General features: G+C 37.6%; 5 protein-coding genes across 8 annotated transcripts; 2 read left to right on the top strand and 3 right to left on the bottom strand.

The window, feature by feature from the left end:
• Positions 1-5187: 5187 nt before the first annotated feature.
• Positions 5188-6068, top strand: LOC108828227 (protein SMALL AUXIN UP-REGULATED RNA 16). Its single transcript, XM_018601846.2, has one exon. It carries the CDS (start codon positions 5288-5290, stop codon positions 5603-5605), a length of 318 nt encoding a protein of 105 aa, XP_018457348.1. The 5' UTR covers positions 5188-5287; the 3' UTR covers positions 5606-6068.
• A 2735-nt stretch (positions 6069-8803) lies between these two features.
• LOC108842142 (amidophosphoribosyltransferase 3, chloroplastic) lies at positions 8804-10489 on the top strand. Its single transcript, XM_018614961.2, has one exon. It carries the CDS (start codon positions 8804-8806, stop codon positions 10397-10399), a length of 1596 nt encoding a protein of 531 aa, XP_018470463.1. The 3' UTR covers positions 10400-10489.
• On the bottom strand, positions 10478-13902 carry LOC108842141 (tRNA-dihydrouridine(47) synthase [NAD(P)(+)]-like). Its single transcript, XM_018614959.2, has 10 exons — positions 13405-13902; positions 13164-13274; positions 12807-13025; positions 12518-12686; positions 12068-12333; positions 11717-11989; positions 11297-11578; positions 11089-11209; positions 10815-10984; positions 10478-10721 (listed from the first exon to the last, which is right to left on the bottom strand). The coding sequence occupies exons 1-10, from the start codon at positions 13687-13689 to the stop codon at positions 10623-10625; spliced, it is 1995 nt and encodes a 664-aa protein (XP_018470461.1). The 5' UTR covers positions 13690-13902; the 3' UTR covers positions 10478-10622.
• Positions 13903-14003: 101 nt separating this feature from the next.
• On the bottom strand, positions 14004-16122 carry LOC108842143 (protein BASIC PENTACYSTEINE5). Of its 4 annotated transcripts, none has more exons than XM_057003922.1 (4): positions 15984-16122; positions 15422-15501; positions 14512-15328; positions 14004-14229 (listed from the first exon to the last, which is right to left on the bottom strand). In XM_057003922.1, the coding sequence occupies exons 2-3, from the start codon at positions 15491-15493 to the stop codon at positions 14522-14524; spliced, it is 879 nt and encodes a 292-aa protein (XP_056859902.1). In that variant the 5' UTR covers positions 15494-15501; positions 15984-16122; the 3' UTR covers positions 14004-14229; positions 14512-14521. The 4 variants fall into 4 exon arrangements, with proteins under 4 accessions (XP_056859902.1, XP_018470465.1, XP_018470466.1 ...); XM_018614963.2 differs by having other exon boundaries at positions 14004-14215; XM_018614964.2 differs by having other exon boundaries at positions 14004-14133.
• Positions 16123-16382: 260 nt separating this feature from the next.
• On the bottom strand, positions 16383-21234 carry LOC108842140 (kinesin-like protein KIN-7F). Its single transcript, XM_018614958.2, is given in 14 exon segments — positions 16383-16902; positions 17018-17283; positions 17365-17541; positions 17543-17911; positions 17998-18087; positions 18168-18641; positions 18743-18808; positions 18888-18955; positions 19067-19148; positions 19227-19340; positions 19440-19540; positions 19637-19726; positions 19967-20251; positions 21109-21234. Coding segments are annotated over 13 exon segments (2406 nt in total). The 5' UTR covers positions 20148-20251; positions 21109-21234; the 3' UTR covers positions 16383-16574.
• Positions 21235-21301: the final 67 nt, after the last annotated feature.

Raw genomic sequence — 21301 nt, 5'->3', positions numbered from 1 at the left:
AACAAAATCTTTTAAAGATCTTGATAAATTTTATTTTTGAAAATTAATCAATTTAAATTGTTATTATCATTAAAATATATTATATTTATATGATTTTAATTTTCGTTCATCAATCAAAAATAAATCTGATTTGGAATTCTAACTATATTTTATGATAATAATAATTTAAATTAATTAATTGTTCGGAAATAAAATTTTATCTTGGTTCTGAAAAAAAATTATTAGAATTTTTTTAAACAGTATTTTTTGTGTATTTTGAATAAAAGATAGAGATATTAAAAGATATGACACTAAATTATGTAAAATTTGATAAACTTTTTAAAGAATGGTCCATCCGAAAATATCACACATGAAAGAAGTTCTGATTTTTATTTTGATAATATATATAAATCTACAAAGAATATATAGAATATAGATCTATGGAAGTAAGTACTTTGAATTCAACTAAAATCGGAGAAAATCATGTTTACCATGTCGTTATATAAATTTCACTGTAACAATAAATCTTGTAAAAAAAAATCTTTTTAAAGTTATTGATATAATCCATGGGTAAGCTTTAGTATTCTTGGTTAAGAAGTCAAGGTTGCATGGATTGAAGTCAGTATTTTGTATTTCCAAGTAAACTTAATAACAATATTCATATTGAAATATTACATATTTTTTTTGGTCAAATTGAAATATTACGTGTTAAGTCAAAAAAATAATGTAACAGAGCAAAAGCTTTGCATCAATTTATACAGCTTACATATCAATTGTAACACAAAACCGTAGCAATAATTTACCAAAGAAAAACCATAGCAATATAAATGTGTCGTGTCATTAGTTTTCAAAAAAAAAAAAAGCGTGTCGTGTTTAGTAAAGGTAAATAACAAATCGTGTGACACTCTAACCCGGTCAGTAAGGAATAAGGATTTATGTATTTGTGATATAGGTAGCGTGTTACATTAAATAATATATGTAACGTGTTTTTATATTTATGTCTAGACACAACATGTTTAATAAGTCCAAATTAAAATCATGCCATGGTAAAATTCAAATAGGACCCTATTTTTAATAGATTAGATTGTTTCAAAGAGAGGGATATTCATAGAGATGGCAATCAAAGACCTGGACCGCGGGCCTATCCCGTAAAGGCTTGCTGCGGGGCGGGATTAGACCTCCATTTGATAAGCCCGCAAAATTGCGGGCCTCGCGGGACGGGTTCAAAGCGGGACGGGTTCAAAGCGGGACGGGCCGAAAGCGGGATGGGTTAAACCGCGGGATTTTGAAGATGCGCAATCCTAAGTCTCCACTTCTGCTTTCACCTGAGAGAGAGAGAGAGAGAGAGAAGAGAGAGAGAGAGAGAGAGAGAGAGAGAGAGAGAGAGAGAGAGAGAGAGAGAGAGAGAGAGAGAGAGAGAGAGAGAGAGAGAGAGAGAGAAGAGAGAGAGAGAGGGAGAGAGAGAGAGAGAGAGAGAGAGAGAGAGAGAGAGAGAGAGAGAGAAGGAGATTAGACATTATGGAGCTCCGTTGATGGTGGTTTCAGAGTCGATGATGCTTCCGGTCTCCCAAGCGCCTCTGATCTGCACCGATGAAGCTTGTTCAAGCCATCATAAATGATAATAAAAACATTTGTTTTGTATAAGCTTAATGTATTGATCTTGTAAGAGTATACTCGATCGTGTGCAAGATGAAACTCAATTATTATCTATGTTTGTTTGCGCATGTAAAAACAAACAATGTAATATTCGATGTCCCGCGGGACGGCCCGCAAAGGCCTGCATATTTTGCGGTACGGGATTGGGCAGCTAGTTTGAGGACCGCGTCCCGCGCGGGACAGGCCCGCCGTGTACCGCCAGAAGCCAAACCCGCAGCGGTTCAGGACGGGACGGGACGGGAGAACCCAATTGCCATCCCTAGATATTCATCATACATGATACTACAGAATCAATAAATTGCATGTAGTATATTTGTCTCTGGACAGCAAACATTTCAATCTCATCCAGACGGATCTCAAAGATATAGTTGTATGACTAATCTGTTCAGTTATGTTGTGACAATGACGGTAATAATGAGAAAACTCGGATTTAACTCTCTTTTTCTCAATCTTCTTTTACAGAAGATTGAACACCACAACTAATACACACTTGCAATTATATTGGGCAAAAAATATTAAAACAGAAGCCCAAGCCCATAAATCAAACGCCTTAATTCGCTCTTTAGGTAATTGCACAGTTTTGTATTTGCTATTTTGCTTACGTCTTTGTAATCGTTTCTTTGTCTTTTTTTTTTTTGATAAATCTATATCGGTAAGAAACACACTTAGTGCTACAGAATAGATTGACTACTACACTGTCTAATCTGAGTTTGAAATATCTTCGAATTAATACCAGAAATGAACCGATCATTTGTTATCCACCATGTAAATCATTTGGACCAAAGTTCAAACTCACCTATAGGAAGAATTTAGTCTATAGGAAAAATCAAACTTATGTAAATATACACCAAGCCCCAAAAGATGTCACTAACTACCATCACTTTTGTTTGTTTCTTTGTCACCATTATTTGAATTCTGATCTTTATTTTGGATTTTTTTTATGTATGAATTCCATTATTTGAATTATTAATGAACTTAGAGAAATAGATAAGCCTCACATGCCAAATTAAGTACCTCAAAACCCTAATAATTCTACAGAGTCAGAATGTGACTTGGAAGGAACAGAACCGAACTAAACCTAATAATTAGCAAAACCCGAATGTGACTTATGAATATAATACTGAAAATCTGAAAACCAGAATAACCCGAACTGAAACCGACCCTCCAGAACACCCATGTCTAATTTCAGATTTTAGAGTTTTTTAAGAGTTTGTTTATATTTTTAAAATGAAAATAATGAACTTGGAGATGAAGAGCGTTTTTTTTTTGTGTTTTGAACAAAGAGCAGAGTTGTAATAACAAGACAGATTTTCAAGGGGTTTCCTGATTTCTGGCCACGGAAGTTAGTATACAAGAATTTCTTAAATTTGAGCAGACAAATTCAATTCCTAAAATAAAACTGTCCGTAATAAAAAGAAAGGTGCAAAAATGGAAATTGTACAAAAGAGGACATGGTAGAGTAACATGGGGGCTTTCATGTGCTTGGTCGATGAGACGAAAGAATACCGACGCGTCTTTTTCAGTCCGTAAGGCGAAATTGTCCCTTCAAAGATCCGTAATTTTCTCCCTCTTTCACTCAAAACATTTTCCCAAACAAATCTCGTTCGCAGAACATGCTTGCTAGCCTCTCTCTCTCTCTCTCTCTCTGTGACAACGACCCCAATCTCTCTCTCTCTCCACTTTTGTGGTTGATAAGAGAGAAAACATGATTCCATATTGTTCTTATTCACTTGTTGGTTGATGTGATAGATTTCGGATGTAACTCACAAGAATAATCAACTCGAGATCAAAGTTTAACCTTTGCAAAGTTACGTGTATTACAAATAGCAATTGTTGCTATCTGATTTTTTAGGGTTTTCAGAACATCCTTTGCTTAAACAGAATAATATAATACACATGCAAGGCAATTGCATAAATGACCAAGAAATATATTAAAATGTAGATAAACATTTTGCAAAAGTTAAAATGTTTTGTTAAAAAGAAATAATAACGTCTTTTACTTAATGATTTTTGTAATATGTTTATATACCTCATTGACCATAATTATAATATATCTACAGTCTGCATTATTGCCGACGCCGTAGATTAGGAAGAGGAGCATCACAAGTGAACAAAGATGGGAATGAAGCTCGAGATCGTGAGACTTTTACATGTTCTTTGTCCCTAACCTTTTACGACCAGATACAAAGATCTATTAAATGCTCATTGTCTTAAAGCATATGACTATCGAACATTGTCAAATATATTGTATAACAAATACGGTCACTTGAAGACAAGAGTCAAAGGCGAATCTTTCTCATTTTTTATGGATTTTCATGCATTTGTTACAATGTGTTATCTCAAAAAGATATTTTATTATCAAATGGTTGTAATTAAATAGTTTTGTTTGCTGGTAAACAATTGCATTGGTTTCTATTGGTTACAATATTCGTCTTTGGAGTTCATCACATGACAGTTGTGAATCTAGCAATTTGTTAGCCTTCGGTCCGAAATAGTCTAAATAAATATATATCCGTTGGAAAAAAATACAATAGTTTCAAATCGCGTGATTAGGCCTACTTTAAGTTTAAAAGATGTTGTTACGTCAAACATATAATGTTTAAATATTATCTTGATTCTAGTCCGGTGATGACACCGTTTAATTTGTTGGTGTAGCCAATGGATTTATTCTCTCCTTGTCTACATATTTGTCCACTTTAGTTAGAGTTTACATTATGACTGCTAGTTTGTGATTACTTATTTACTTAGAATCTAATTACCGAGGATAGTAACCAACAAAATTTATCATAATAAACTGGAGATAATAAATCATAAGCATGCTTAACCAAATAGATTGGTGGAGTTCATATAATGTGTACTTAATTATGGTACATATTTACATACCTATTAGTACATAATTATGAAGTATAGTTTACCGTATTGATATTTTCCCTATTTATGACAATAGCTAATGAAGGAGAGTGAGAGGAGAGGAGGGACCATGATGTCTTGGGGAGGACCAACAATGAAATTAAATCGCAATGGGTTTGGATCCCACACTGTCACATGCGTCTCTATACCCCTCCTGCTTTTCTTCTGCTCCTTAAAAATAAAACTGTATATATCCACAGTTATATATGTACATATTGATACCAATATAATAATCCCAGTTCTCTATCATATACATCTGAAACTATTGAAATAGATATACAAATATTTAAAACATCTAAATTACACTCGTCGTCATTCTTTAAATAATCAGCTCTTAAATTCACATTGGTTGGCCCTTTTAATATAAGTTGGTGTTTCAAAAAAAAAGTTGTACTTTCCATTTTCTTATACTCAATATGATAATTCGCTCACACAATTAGCTGGCTGCTGAATTTTCGTTCGAAATATAAATTATATTTTGGAAGAGTCTTACAAGACGGCACTAATCAATTTCAGCTTACTGATAATCATTTCATCAGATATTAATATTAAATCAATATGAGATAATGTAAGAACTTTAAAAATAATTAGTATTGCTTTAACATCCTATCCTCATCCTGCTCCTCCATAAATAACCCTTTTTCGGCACCTATCTCTCATCAAACACTTTCCTTTCTTCTCCAAATTGTCTCGTCATCACTCTCTCATCTCATCAAGAAGTCAAACACTAAAATTAAAAGAAATGGCGGTAAAGAGATCTTCGAAGGTAACACAAACAGCAATGTTAAAGCAAATCCTCAAGAGATGCTCGAGCTTAGGCAAGAAACAATGCTACGACGAGGAAGGTCTCCCTCTTGACGTACCAAAGGGACATTTTCCGGTTTACGTAGGAGAAAAGCGTACGAGGCACATCGTACCAATCACCTTCTTGTCTCATCCCGAGTTTCTGATCCTTCTTCAGCAAGCAGAGGAAGAGTTTGGTTTCCACCACGACATGGGAGGACTCACTATCCCTTGTGAAGAAGTCGTTTTTCTCTCTCTAACATCCATGATCCGATGAGATGCAGAGAAAGTTTACATTATGAACAAAGACTAAAATTCTTTCTTTTTGCCTTTGGATAATAATTTGTTATCCAAATGGTTTTTTTTTCCTGGACTAATCAAAACCTGTAAGATCCACCTAAAAGATCATTCTCTAAGCGGATCATGTAAATCTCCGGGTTTTTAGCACGTTAATTCTCCCTAATGGGGTTAGTATTCGATGGAACACATATGTTTTTTTTTCTTTTCATTGAGCTGATAAGTGGTGGCTTGCGCTAATCGATGATTACCGCAGTGTTGGCCAATTTTTTTAAGGTTTGAATCTTGTGATCGTTCGAGTTCTTTGAAACTAAGAAATATTCAATCTTTGTAGTATGTTCTTTTTTCACGGATGTATAGTACGTTTTGAGTTGTGTGCGAGTGATGTATAAATTTAAGCTTCAATCCTGTTATTTTTAATTAATTATATATTTTTATTATAAGTAGCATCTGATCATATTAAAATGACAATATATTATCCACAAACCACAATAAACAACGAATTCATTGATCCAACCGCAACACAGAAGATCATCATTTAGACGACTCAATATTATTTAAAATATTCTTGAGCTTCTTGTAAAAGTTACGTATTGGAGGAAAATACATTTGTTAGAGTCGAGATATCAAAGCAAAAAAGAATACCACTCTTTCCTGAAAAAAAAAGAAGAAAAAAAGAGAAGAATACCACTCTACGCATCTTTTTTTCTTCTAAATTAGGTTTCTATAATCCGACTGAGTTTTGGCTTTTTTTGACTAAAAGCATATCACGCAGACAGATTTTGAGTGGATTACTTCTTTAGGTGAAGCAAAAATCATATTTGTCTCTAGTAATTGTAAGTTGGTCGTATAGTGTTAACATTCATTGGAATTAACTTAATGCCTTTAATTAAGTTTTAGCTATGATTTTTTTTTTTTTGAAAATGCACTTACTTCTCTCTCTCTCTCTTTTTTCTTTTCCTAAGAGCCACAAATCGAATATGATAGCAACTACTCTTCTTATTGCACATACCCCTTTTTTGCTTACATACTTTAATTTACTCATATCTTTCTGTTCAAACCAATTTTATGTTTGGAATAAATTGTAACCACAACCACCAATAATATCTATCATGCCTCATCATATATACATATGTACATATGTATACCTAATTTTTTTTTTACCGGTCATTTAAGTTTCTGCTAAGTACATATTATCAGAATTATCACTATTGAAAAATGATTACATTACATATAGCAGTTCCTGTTTTGTTATTTTACACATGTGTAATAAATGATAACTTTGATAAATTTAGGAAGTGGTTAACAGCAATGTTTGGTCAGATATGCCTTCAAACGCTAAAGAAGTAAGCAAATAGATTCCCCTAAAAAAAAAAAAAAAAAAAGATTCCCCTCATCTTCATAAAAAGGGGGTTGATCGAGATAAAATATTAGATTAAGCCTTATGTAGAGAGAGATAAATATAAGAAGAAACACATTTTTCTATCATATTGTTCTAACTTTCAAGATTCTTGGATCTATGAAATTTTAAACCAAATTCAAAACAAGTGTTTAGGTTTCTTTAAAACAAATATAGAACCTAAGCTTGTAGACAGTGATTATAACCCGATAAGGAAAACCCATTCATGCAGTAAAATGTATATCCAAAGTATTAAACGAAGAGATGGGAAGAAGAAGCCAAAAGGTATGGATCCCAACTGGATGAGTAAATTACAAAAAGAACAATCTCTAAATATTGTCCCTTATCGCTACCGTACGAAGTTACTCTCTGCAGGAAAATTCTTCGAAGCTGCATTTGTCGGTTTCGACTCAATCCTTTGTTTTTATAACCACTCTAGCTCTTTTGTATATTTCTGGTTCTAACGAATTTCAAAGAATATATTTTAAATACCGGTAGGAACTTGTGGGAGTTCCAAATTCTAATTTGCAAATCGTTTTTCTAATAAGTCGAAATTTAAATTGTAAAATAAAATAAAAAACTTTTTTTGTGGGAGTTCCTAATAACATCTCCAACTCATTGTTATTTTCATCTCTATAATAACATTTAAAGGTGAAATTATTCCAACTAATCTATATTATTTCTTTTATAATAGAAATTTCTATTTTTACTCTACAAATAGATATTATTATTTATAGTAATATAATGGAGTATATCTCACCACTATTATACAGTTTCTCTAATTTATAGGTGAAAATAGCAAAATATATTAGAGATGATCTATTCAAATCCATTTTTAATGTAGCACAAATTAATGGAAATTTTGTAAGTTACAACTTACAAGCAACTGAAAAGCAAATGTTAAACATATGATTAATGAGCATACACAAGTGTTCCAAAAAAAAAAAGAGCATACACAAACTTAGATCAAGAGAACTTATCAGATAGAACAACAAACTAAATAGCAACAGACCGCTTGGAGATCATGAACAGGGTGTGGAACTGAATACATGAGTGATATATTGTTTTTTTTTTTTTTCATGAGTGATATATTATACTTTGTTGTATTATAGTTATGGAACTCGAATAACTTTTCACATAGGATGATGAGTACAATAGCATTCCAAATAAGAAGGATGAGTTCGTTGAATTGGGCACTTGAGTATTATACATTATATATACTCACGATAGCATAGTGATTTTTTTCTAGTTATATATCTAATTTTTGTAAGTTGGTTACTGGACCTAAGTTCCAATTAATAAATAACCAAACACTATATTTCCATGTTTCACAGATTAGTTTTATAAATGATTTTATACAACCATTATTCTAATAATTTATAATTAATGATTGACAAAAACTAAAAAGAGAATTTTAAAGCAAATAATAATATAATTTTAGTAAAATCATGTCTTAATAGAACATTTTTGATATATTAAAAACGTGTATGCTGAAAGTTCCAACTTATAATGTTATATGGATTACTAAACCAAACATGACAATGAAAAAGTAAATAAATAAAATCTTAATCTTTTCAAAGTATAATACGTATAACTAAGGAATCAACATGATTATCATTATAATGTATTAATTGGAAAAGGCTATAAAACATCCATATTCTCTCAATTAATTTAACACTCACAACTTTATAAATAGTTTACATCAAATTCACTCAAAGCCTTTATACAAGCTCTTGATTCAAAACTAATTAGCTATAGCTCAATCGGAGTTCATCATCCATGGCCTTCTCTGTAGAAGTCTCGTCTTTATTCCCCTTCTCTCCATCCAAGAATGTTTCGCAAAATAATACCCTAATCCCATGCTTTATCAAACCCTGCCGTAGGCCCCAAGTTTCGAAAACCCAAAGTTTCTCCGTGTCATGCAGAAGAAGCAGAGTTTCCCCTGTTTTGTCGTCGAAAACACAAGAAGTGGCCAACGAAGAGGACAAGCTTCACGAAGAATGTGGAGTAGTAGGAATCCACGGTGACCCAGAAGCATCCCGTCTCTCTTACTTGGCACTTCACGCGCTGCAACACCGTGGCCAAGAAGGAGCAGGAATAGTAGCCGTTAATCATCAAAAGGGTCTCGAATCAATCACAGGCGTCGGATTAGTGTCGGAAGTGTTCACCGAGTCGAAACTAAACAGTCTTCCTGGAGATATAGCGATAGGACATGTCCGGTACGGGGGCTCGATGCTAAAGAATGTTCAGCCTTTCATCGCTAACTGCAAACTTGGATCCTTGGCAGTAGCGCACAATGGTAATTTCTTAAATTATAAGCAACTCAAGAGAAAGCTTGAGGAGAATGGTTCCATCTTCATCACAAGTTCTGATACCGAGCTTGTGCTTCACCTCATCGCCAAGTCTAAGGCCAACACGTTCCTTTTGAGGATCCTTGACGCTTGCGAGAAGCTTCGAGGTGCTTTCTCTATGGTTTTCGTCTTTGAAGACAAGCTCGTCGCTGTCCGTGACCCGTTCGGGTTCAGACCACTTGTGATGGGCAGAAGAAGCAACGGTGCACTTGTTTTCGCCTCAGAGACTTGCGCTTTGGACCTTATCGATGCGAGGTATGAACGTGAAGTGTGTCCAGGCGAGATTGTGGTCGTGGATGGAGGACATGTTGGGGAAAGCTCTATGTTCATGGTTTCTCACCCTGAACCGAAACAATGCGTGTTCGAGCACGGTTACTTCTCACAGCCCAACTCGATTGTCTATGGACGTTCAGTGTATGAAACACGGCGCATGTACGGCGAGATATTAGCCACGGTGGCACCTGTAGAATGTGATGTGGTGATCGCAGTGCCAGACTCGGGGACAGTTGCTGCTCTTGGATATGCAGCCAAAGCTGGAGTGCCGTTTCAGATGGGTCTCCTGAGGTCGCACTACGCTAAACGCACATTTATAGAGCCAACTCAGAAAATACGTGATTTTGCAGTCAAGGCAAAGCTATCTCCTGTCCGATCAGTCCTCCAAGGGAAGAGGGTGGTAGTAGTGGACGACTCTATTGTCCGAGGGACCACGAGTTTGAAGATAGTTCGGATGCTTAGAGACGCTGGGGCCAAAGAAGTTCACATGAGAATTGCATTGCCGCCAATGATTGCATCGTGTTACTACGGAGTGGACACCCCGAGGAGCCAAGAATTGATCTCTAGTAAGATGAGCGTTGAGGAGATAAGGAAGCATATTAACTGCGATTCTCTGGCGTTCCTACCATTAAATAGCTTGAAACAAGTCTACGGACCAGTCGAGTCACACAGCTATTGCTACGCCTGCTTTACTGGCAACTATCCAGTGACTGAAGAGAACAATTCAGAGAAAGAACTCAACGCTCTCTGAACTGTTTATAATCAGAACTACCTCACTTATCTGTTGTAGTTTTCTTTTTTTTTTGTTCCCTTAAAAACTGGGGTGCAATAGTGTTTTAGTTATGAGATTATGGTTTAAGAAAAAGGCAATAATACATTGTTCTCGAATGCGAAACTATTGAATAAAAATTTGCTCATCACAGTTTCAGACAAGTTTATTGTTTTTGAGCTTACATAAGAGAGGTGGGCTGGAATTAGCCATTTTCAGCTCGGTCATAAGCGTTGGATTTGTGCTTGGGTGCAAACGTGAAGCCTTCTGGAACCTTCCCAAGCAGCAATTCCGATATCCTCACCTGCGCACGTTGTGACTCAATTAAATCAAAACTCCGAGGAGTCAAAAGAGTAACAAGAAGGCGTATTGAAGAAAAAAAAGTACAATTACGCACCCAGTCACCCGCAGATTCAGACATCATGAGCGTTTCGAGATCATCACGACCAAAATAAGAAGGCGGACGCCAGTTGATTTGCTGCGGGATCACATCCAGTAGACCTACAGGTATGTACCTAAACGTGTAGCTTAGCCACTCCAGCAAGAAATGCCTTGTTGTCTCTACTCCTGTTGTCAAAAGGGTTTTAAAATAACGGAAGAAAGAGCTTAAGCAACAAGGTAATGCGCAGTAAAAGGTATTTTCGATTCCATGCCGTGTGCATAATTATTACCTTTTGTGTCGGATCCCCAATGTTGAAGACCAAAACGTACGAAGTCCTTTAAGATGTTAAGTCTTTCCCCGGAGGTAATGTCCCAATGCCGTTGCTCTTTAATTTCAGTAAATATCCAAGGCTGCACCAAGTTTTTTTTGAAAATATTGAGAGATACACTATAGTATGATTTACTAGAGAAGGCTTAATAATAAGGTTATACACACACCTTGATCAGTGCTCCACGAGCAATCATGCAGCTAGACAACTCAGGACAGTCAGACTTGTGTTTGTTCCAGTCTAAATAAGAGTACACATCTCCATTTCCTATAACTTGTAGGCTAGGGGAAGCGTTTTTGGTACACTTGTATATATAGTCCCAATCCGCAGACTTGCTATAACGTTGTTGTCTTGACCGCCCATGAATCGTCACCGCAGTGGCTCCCCAATCCCCAATATCTGAAATTAATGAATCTATCCGGTTCTTACCCTCGAAAAATGCAGTGCGTACCTGGCACCCAAAAAGGAGAGGGCAAGTAAAAAAGAGTGGTTAACATACTAATATATTTACATCCAGAAATGTAATTCAAGTTTCATATGGAAGGCGACCTAATTCAGATTTGCAGTTAATAGGCAAGGCAGTAGTTACCTTGATAGTGATTGGTGTTTCAACAATGGAAGAAGAGACTTCCACGATGTTCTTCATTCGTAATGGTTTGTTGAGAAGAGCTGAACCAGCACTTTTGTTAACAACCATATCTATCGGGCAGCCCATGTTGATGTCTATGAAATCAACCGTGCATTCTTGATCTATAAGCTCAACCGCACGAGCCACCGTGTCAGGAAAAGCACCGCAAATCTGAACACCAAACATATCTTCCGATGAATGCCTTCTAAGCAGAGCCCATTCCGAAGCTTGGCCCTATAGTTGCACATTTTCACATTATTACAACTGTTTTTATCATATGTGTCTGTCGAAATAACCTTAGTGGGGGCTAACCTGCAAAAGATTGGTACACATAGCCATCTCACCACAAGTCACATCTGCTCCCAATACTTTGCAAAGTCTTCTGAAGGGAAGATTGCCCACGGTTGTTAGGGGTGCAAGGTACAACTTATCCCTAAAATCAATAAGCTTTTTCTTCTCACGAGGGTGAGATTTTAGGCTCCCATCAGTTTCAACAACTTTGATGCTAGCCTCATCCTCTACTTTGGGTTTTGAAGTAGAATGCCCGTTCTTTTCCGTGTTATCTTCCACATTCACCCCTGGTATCAAAATACAGTTAAATAGAACATCAGGAGGTTGTCTTGTTCCACTATTTTTCTTTGATACATTAGCTATGATATTATTCTAAAGCTTGAAACTATGCAAGCATCTGAGACAAACTAGAACACGTTAGTTGGGCATTGTGGAAATGTTACTTTTGAGAATGAAAGAAGAAAGCCTAACCAATATTAATATCTCCAAGTTGAGAAGTCTCCGATTTTGCCTTTTTTGCAGGACGAACTTGTTCAGTTTCCAATGGCCCAGGAATATCAACACCTTCAGTTGCCTGAGCATCATTTTGAGGTTTATGTGCGTCATTCTCTTCAGCAACATTGCTTTTCTTGGCATGCCCCTAGAAATGGTATGGAAATAATGAGACAAAAAGCGGAAGAGAAATATTCATGTCCCATGGCCATGGTAAAAGATATGGGAGTTAGTCAAAAAAACAAGAAGCATATTATGTACAAGATACCATAAGGCCAAGGGATTTAAGTTTGGCATCAGCTTTGAGAAAAGTCATGTTATTTTTCCATAGAAGCCTCTGTGTCTCTTTGTTAAAAACGTTAATCTCAGAGATTTGGTTCTCATCAGAAACATGTGTGTGAGTGCCTAAGAATCGGCATGATAAACCATATTGGCACTTCATTCCAGAGGCCACAAATGGGCATTGCCCCTCTATATCATCAGGTTTCTGCAGTTACAAGACAAAATAATAATTTAATTTTTTTCCAATATCAACGAAGCTAGTTTCGATCAAACCATTAAACAAACGGAATCATCAGTAAGAGAGAAAAGTGCAAAAAAAAAAAAAAAAAAAAGTAGAGAGAACCTGAGCTTTGAAAGCTTCAATGTCATGATTAAATCGGCATTTCTCTTTGTACTGACAGGAATTAACGTCTTCTGTTCTCGAAACCTGTGGACACAGGTTTATCGCACATTTCTGCAAGACAACAAAAAAAAAAAAAAGCAATGTCCTAATAAAATCATATCGCGATAAGCTTGAAAGAAGTATGTAATGCTAAACTCCAATTTTACACTCTACTTTTTGTGAAGAAAAAAAAATGGAATACCTCACGGCGTTCCCTTTTGAGCTGTCTCTTCGATTTCTTCTCCTGGACTAAGCTCGGATGAGGAGGCGCCGCCTTAACGTCACTTTGCTTCAGGTTACGGCTTGGAGGAGGAGGACATAGGAACTCTTTTTTTATAGGAGCCATCGATCGTTCTATAAGTTCCTCCGAACTCGCTTCATATACTGAGAACTGCTTCGTCGATTGAACCGTCTCCAATACAGCCTTTGCATCTTCTTTAACACTCGTCTCCGCCGCGAGCTCAGCATCAGCTACTACGTCGGACATGGCTCACAAGCTCCTTCCTCGCCACCACACACACACACAAAATGAATTAAGAGTGCCGATAATGTTTAGGGTTTTAGATATTTCTACAGACCCGATTGTATTCATATAAAGGCCTGGCCCGTTAACTATATTGGAATTCATGGAATGCTTTTTATTAGGCCTAAAATGAGGCCCGGCCTGTTAACTACAGTAGGGACGAATGTAGAGAGAAAAAAAGCAGAGAATCTCTGTCTGAACCTCGATCTCTTGAGCCTCCCTCCATTACAAATATACCATGAATTGAAATTGTTTCTTTTATCTTTCTAAGATAAAAATACTGTAAAACTAGATTTTCATGTGTGTAATATACATAATTCAACACCTCAACTGCCTGTCTACTCTATCCATTTGATTCAGGTTCTGCTGAGACTCTGTCTCCTGTCTTAACTGGCTGACGTTGAGTTGCTGAGCAAGATGAGAACAGGAAGAAGGATTAGGGACAAGCCGTAAGTAGATGATGATCCATTAGAGTCCGGTATGGCTCTTGCTGTTAAATGCCCACTCTCAGAGACATCATAAGAGCGGAGAGAATATGAAGAATTGGTCAAAAGTCATTTGAGATTAAACAAAATATGAGACAAAATCATTCACTAGACTCTGTTTTATTAATTACATAAACACAGAGACCAAGCCAAAACAATACTAGGTACTAACCATTTTTTGCATTAACAAGAACTATGGACAATAAAATTAATAATGAACCTAAAATGTCAAAACCAAAACAAAAAGAGACATTTAGAAAAAAAAAAAAAAAAAAAAAAAGGACAAACAGAGAAAACATACTTTGTTTGGACTACATGATAGTGATGTAGCGATTCGTGCCGTGCCTAGCCCAATAATCCTTGAGATCAACGGGAGAGGAGAGGTCGTGGCCTTCGCCAGCTAAACGGCTAAGTAGCCTGGAGAAGACGTTTCCGCTCATTTTCCTACCGCCCACTCGAGAATGCCTTTTGTTTGGCATCTGGGGTAGCGGATACTGAGACAAAGTGGTAGTGCAACAAGATGATTGCCACCCGCCGTTTCCCCATTTGTAACAGTGACGAGCAGTCCCAGTGCAAGTGCACATGGGCACTGGCATTGTCGTCTCATCAAATGTGACAAGGTTTAAGCCGACATCGTTACTGTCCCAATCTTTTCTGCATTTCTTTCCAGGAGAAGCAAGCTGATGGTTCAGATCTTCGCCTACTCTCTTTCCCTTTGACCGCTTATCCTGTTTGCGATTCCTTTTTCTTCTACTTGGCGCAGCAGCTTCATGTGGAATAGTTGACAATGGGGAAGGGTTGGGTAAGTGAGAGGTTTGGGAGGCACCGAGCTTAGCACGTGACAAAATGTAGTTAAGATTGTGTTCACGGAACTGAAGAGCACTTAACGCACTGTCCCTCTCCAATATAGCATTATCTCTGAGAGAGAGAGCTTTGTCACGTTGGTCAATGGCTTCGTCCCGAGCGGCTAATGCTTCCTGCTTGGCAGCTAGAGCATCGTCTCTTTCCTTGAGGGCAGCGTCTCTCTCGGCAAGGATGGACATGATCTTCTGATTCATCACCAGAGCATTATGTTGGTCCTCCTTTGCCTGATGATGATGATTAGGCATCGTATTCCACTGCAAAGAAAAAACAATTCCCGTTTAGCTTTCTAATCAAAGTAAAAAAAAAAAAAAAAAAAAAAATACGATACAACAAGTGATTGGTCTAACCACAGAGTGTGTTCCTTCTTTGTAGTAATCGGGGTTGTACCGCTCATTTTCATACTGAGCACTGCTCTCCATCCTCTTGACTTCAGAAAAAAAGGTAAAAAGAAAAATCAAATAGATATTGATAAATAATAAAGCCCAGCAGAAATGGTGTTTCATGTTTGAGCACGGTTTCTAATGAATGAATGTACGTATGTATGGAGGGAGCTCACAATTATTATTAACTTATTGTTGGACAAGCAAGCAATCAATCAATTCTGAATCTAAGCTTTTCATCCAATCCCCACTGCTCCAATACAATTTCCCATAACCACCCCCAGCAAAAAAAAAAATAGTATAAAACATCAACCCAATCAAAAACAATTACAATTATATAATTGCAAAATTTGAAAGATATATATAATCATCAAAACAGTTCCACTTTCAAGTTGAGGAGCTACCATAAGAATCCAAATTCGAAAAAAAAAAAATCAAAATCAAAATTGAAATACAGAAGGTGAACAATATATATATGTACGGATTAAGCTAACTATGCATCGGAAAAAAGAATTGATAGAAAGCTTACGGATAGAAGGAGAAAGGAGCGAGGGGGAATTAGAGCAAAGCAAAGATCTCGGGACGGGGGAGGAGAAGAGCCGAGGGAGGATACAATCGTCTATCTTGGAAAACGTGGGCCGAAGGGAGCCCAAAGAATTAAGCCCAAATTAGAGGTCCAATATGAGTTGTTTGCTTAATAGATACAAATGATACATAGTGTCATCGTCATCATCATCTGATTAGAATACTGCACTCTTTGACTAGGCATGGGAGCTGCATATGGGACTGCCAATACCAAGAGTGGTATCTCATGAGGCCTGAGTTGGTCATGAAGTCTATTGTCCCCGTTGTTATGGCTGGTGTATTGGGTATCTACGGTTTGATTATTGCTGTCATCATCAGTACCGGTACTAAACCCCCAAGGCTAAATCTTTTACTACCTCTTGTAATGAGTTTTTCCTTAACACAATGCCAAATAACAATTTTGATTAAAAACATATCACAACTTTGTCTCCTTCAGAATAAAACGGAAAAGACACAAAGAAGATTACATATACACACTGCTGCAAGTAACACGAAAGTATTAAAATTTCAAATGGTTAAAACGGAGATAGATGGGTTAGAAAAGCGAAGGCATGCTTTTTCTCCAGCTATGTGATCTCTGAGCTGTCAAGAAGGAAGGAGGCGTGAAGGCCAGACCAAACATCTCCTTCATGGCTCTCCCTTGCTCAGCGAACCTCACAAGCTTCCCTACAACATCTGCGCTCTCCACAACCTGACTCATGTCCTTGGGATTGCTCCACAGCGCGTTCACAAGCTGTAAACGCCTGCGTTTGGAGTTGACGGCAATCCCAAACTTGTGATAGATTCTTCTCCTCTCTTCTCCTGAAAACCTTTTCCCAACAAGCTTGCTCAGCATCATTCTCTCCCTGTGAAGCGCCTTCCGGCTTTTACCCAACGCCACACAAAAATGAGAAAAGAGTAGTCAGTCCCTTAAGTACAAAACTGCAAAACGCTATATACAAAAAAAAAAAAAAAAAAAAAAAAAAAGTATGAAACTACCTTGAGGCCAGTGTTAAGGTTTCTCCTACTTCCAAAGTTTGGTTTCCATGAGAGAAGCGATCTTTCATAAACAAAAGTCTTCTTAGCTCAACTCCAATGTAGATTGAATCCGCCTCATCATCATCTCCTTTGAAGAGCAAGTAGAAGTATGTTCTATGCACCAAAGAGACGTTACAGGTTTGCCATAGCTCCAGAATCTCTTGTCGCTGTCTCTCAAATTCCATGACCAGACCAATATCCCTCCGCATTTTACCAGCAATCGAAACCTGATCAAACATTAACTTGAACATAAGTTAATATAATCTACAGAAGAAGAAAAACCGACTAGTACATATATAAAAGCTTACCTGGCCTTGAAGCTTAGCCATTTCCTTAAGACCATCAACGAAAGTCCGGATGCTAGTAATACCTCCTCCCTCTTCTCCCAAGGGCGTTCTGATGCTCTGAGTGGCAGTGGAATCGCTCCCGCAAGAAGACAGCGAATCATTCCTTGACACACACTCTAAACCAGAAAACAACACTCTCTTCTTCTTCTGGTCTTCCCAGGAACTCTGTCCCTAGGTTTTCAGGTGGAGTCCTCGTCCAGCTTCTCAACCTCACGTTGTGGCCTACACTCGTTTCACTATTATTAGCATCCTCACTACTGTTAGGCTCTGCTCTTTTTCGGTCTTTGTGGTTGACGGTAGCTGATTCCTCAATCTCAATGCACTGAACTTCTCTGCAATATTCTTCTGATGGATCTTCTGAACGCGTAGGAATTTCTTCATCATAGTCAGAGGGAGACCCAACATAAGCTCTTGTTATTGACATTCCGCTCCTCTCTAAATCGATCACGCCTGATGTCTGTGACACTGAACCATCCTCCCACTTGTCTATGTTCTGCGGAGTTCCAGACTTCAACAGAAGCACGCACGCCATTTAGAAGAAACGTCCTATATAGAAATCTAATTGTGGGAGGGAGGAGCTAGCCAGAAAAATACCTCATCGTGTGCAACCATTCTCATGATATCTTCAAGCCGGGATTGGGCAAGATCTCTCTCTTCTCTCAACCCGGTCATTTCCTTTTCCATCTGCATTCAACATTACACACCTTAGTTTTAGCATTAACCCAACCTGAAAATGAGATGTGTGTTCACAAGAGAGCACAAACCTTTTGAATCTCAAGATTTTTCTTCCTCACCGTCATCGCACAATCACATTTAGAGGCAGGCGTGGCCGTGGCAGGGGTTCTCAGCTCGGTCTCGAGCCTGGCAAGCTCACGCTGTAGTTGCTTCAGCAGGGCCTTGTCTGACATAACGACGTTGATCCGAGCCTTTGTGGTAACTTCCTTTGCACAGCAAGCAAACAAGAGAGTGTTCCTCGTTAGCTCTACGTGACTCCTCGCTGGGCTCAGAGTGCAGATGATGGCGGTTCTTGAATTACCCCCCAAGCATGGCTGTAGAATTCGTGTCAGCTTCGAGTCTCTAAAGTTGATGTGCGCTCCTTGCCTTCTTCCCTTACTAAGTTTACGAATGACAGTTCCAAGAGTAAGCAAACTTCGGTTGATATGGCAGCCTTCCTTGAGTCTCGCACCAGCTGACATCGCCTGTGATGCACGCTCGCTTCCCGCCAGATCTATGAAATTCTGCACGTTAAATTTAAAAGGAAGAATAATGAACAGGCTTGTTAGAAAGAAAAAAACATAAACATAAAGAAAGAAAGGTTGTTGATGAGAGCAGAGCATACCACACTGGCCATGAGGGTGGTGGAGTTTTCTTTGTCTAAGAACTCACGAGCCGAGCTTTCAACCGTCTAGTGAATTAAAGCTCTAAGTAAGAGAGACAATCTTTGTTATATTTAAATCTAGTGATAGCTAAGAGTAGGTTTTAACCAGTCTGATAATCTGATGAGATCTGGAACTTCTCTCATTCAATGAGGTTTCACCAATCTTACGTTGTGCTGCAAAACAAAAAGATTATAGAGAGATATGTAAGTTATCTGAATAACAATCTGATTTTTTAGACAACATTTTTTTGTTATCATCTCATATCATGGCTTTTGGGATTTTACCTTCACAAACAGAAAGAAGGTCCTTGAGATGGTTCCAGTCTCGCAGAGTTTCCTCTGTGGCTTTTTCAACCACTGTCCCTTTCTGGTAAGAAAAATTGAAAGAGATTCAGACAAAGCTAAAAGCGTTCTGTTCAAGTAAAGAAATATTAAAGTTTTGTACCACAGGATCGTCTCGTAGCCTAAGGGATGCACCATCGGAGCTAAGCAAATCTCGAATGGCTTCATTGTAGATCTCTATAGCTGAGAATTTCACGGAAAATGCCCTTTCTTCATGCTACAGCAGCAATTCAATTAGAGTACACTATTGGGTGCAAGTAAACAAACAAAAAAAGGGTGATATATATAATAATAATATTGGGAAGAAGGGGTGAACCTGAAAAATATAGTCAAAAATGTCAGCCACAGCAAACTCAGTAATCGCAGACATGGTGTACGTCTTTCCACTACTCGTCTGGCCGTACGCAAAAATACTACCTGCAGTGCAGTGCAGGTAATTTGAACAACTTTTAAGCTATGTATTATCGGTTTCATTCCATTCATCATTAACAAAAATAATGGAAGATTACTTACAATTGATTCCTTTGACAACAGAAAGAGCGATATCCTTGGTTCCATTCTCGTAAACTTGTCTGGTGGGACACTCACCTCCGTATACTCTATCTGTCACACCCACAAAAGGAAATGGGAATCTGAGTCTGACATACAGCACAGATGATGAAAGGGTACGTAGTTGTGTAGAATATCAAGGCCAGGTAGGTAGAGAGTTGAGTTCTTATAAATTTAGGTAGAAGTCGAATTAAGTTCATCTCATTCTTTTCTTAAGATGAAATGAAATGTGGGATGATACTTTTTGAGAAACCAAGTAGAAGGCTCTCTAGTTAGTTAGGTAGTTAGATTTACCAAAAGAATAAGCAGAAGGAAAGTTGGAGGGTTGGCGGAAGGTGTTTCTTCTGTACAAAAGGGTGGTATCATTCAGACATTCCCAATCCTCCGTAGGTTCGTTAGCGGCAATCTCTTTCTCGTTTGGGGGCCTCAATCTCACCAGAACCAGTATCTTCTCAGACATGTCTGTCTTTTCCATCCTTTTCTCTTATGCAACTTTTTTTCCCTGAGAAACGTACGTTTGCTAGCTACCCTAAACCATATGATCCATCACCCATTGGTTTGATGATCTCTGTGTATTTCCTGAAACAATATAAAACCTTAGTTAGACCTCTCTAAGATTGCAGAATGTATATTCAAGAGGACTGCAGAAAGAAGTTCAAAGGAAAAATTACACTTTTGGAGAATAGAGCAAAAAGGGACATTAATTTTCTAACTAACTACAAGCATAAATAACTCAAGACATCTGAGCACAGCCAAACCAAAACAGAAGAGACTTAAAACATGAACATGCCTCTATATGAAAAAAAAAAAAAAAAGTAATAGCTTACGGTCCTGCTAAAAGAAAGAGAGCGTTCAGTGAACCAAAAGCACACGAATAAAAAATAAGGGAAGACTGGCTATCGTTCTTGTTGTTATAAATATATACATATAAAAAAAGGCAGTTTAGTTTAGAAGGGGAAGGTGGCCAACCTCAACTGAAGAAATTAAGGAAAAGAGATATAACTGCCGACTATCTCTAATGGTCACCCACTACTACGCTTTGCAGACTAATAAGAAGGTAAACGGTTTACCAATCTTTTTAAATCGAAAAAGTATTTATCTTGCAAAGTGACAATGGATTATACTATAATATTCTTCTACTAAGGACACGCAACAGAAAGAGAATCATATATTAACTTTTTTTTGAGTTTAGTATTGGAAAGAAGTCTTCTTCATCATCAGTAGAGAGACGACAGACATTGTCAAAATGTCACAAATGCACGTTGAAGGTATATGAGAAAGAGATTCGAATTTAGTTTAACAGACAAACCCCAAAAAAAAAAAAAAAAAATAATAACGCAGAGGGAAATAAAGCTTGAGAATTTTAAGAATCCCTACTAGAAAAATGCATCTAGCTTGTTTGGTTGGTCCTAGCAAAGAGGTCTTTAATTACCTACCTTGTGGACTGAGTTGTCTTCTTCTTCTTCTTCCAGAAACAATTATGTGAAGGCAGCTCAGATCAGATCCCCCACACTCTCTTAGCAGCCCCAGCCCCTCTGGAGGGACCACTGGATTGATCGGCATTGATTTGGTCCCTCGGACCCCCCCCCCCCCCCATATTCGTCAATGACATTTTTGCCCTTGGACATC

This window comes from Raphanus sativus, chromosome 2, assembly GCF_000801105.2.
Source record: "Raphanus sativus cultivar WK10039 chromosome 2, ASM80110v3, whole genome shotgun sequence".
NCBI lineage: Eukaryota > Viridiplantae > Streptophyta > Magnoliopsida > Brassicales > Brassicaceae > Raphanus > Raphanus sativus.
The sequence above is the reverse complement of the archived record's forward strand: the minus strand, read 5'-3'. Positions and strand labels throughout refer to the sequence as shown.

Excerpts from the sequence above, each read along its gene's own strand:
- LOC108828227 (XM_018601846.2), top strand. The coding sequence starts at position 5,288 with ATGGCGGTAAAGAGATCTTCGAAGGTAACACAAACAGCAATGTTAAAG.
- LOC108842143 (XM_057003922.1), bottom strand. The coding sequence starts at position 15,493 with ATGGAGAGCAGTGCTCAGTATGAAAATGAGCGGTACAACCCCGATTAC. Across the intron at positions 15,329-15,421 it reads AAGAAGGAACACACTCTGTG|TGGAATACGATGCCTAATCA; the intron begins GTTAGACCAATC and ends TTTTCTTTGCAG.
- LOC108842142 (XM_018614961.2), top strand. The coding sequence starts at position 8,804 with ATGGCCTTCTCTGTAGAAGTCTCGTCTTTATTCCCCTTCTCTCCATCC.
- LOC108842141 (XM_018614959.2), bottom strand. The coding sequence starts at position 13,689 with ATGTCCGACGTAGTAGCTGATGCTGAGCTCGCGGCGGAGACGAGTGTT. Across the intron at positions 13,275-13,404 it reads TCAAAAGGGAACGCCGTGAG|AAATGTGCGATAAACCTGTG; the intron begins GTATTCCATTTT and ends GTTGTCTTGCAG. Across the intron at positions 12,334-12,517 it reads ACTTGGAGATATTAATATTG|GGGTGAATGTGGAAGATAAC; the intron begins GTTAGGCTTTCT and ends TTTTGATACCAG.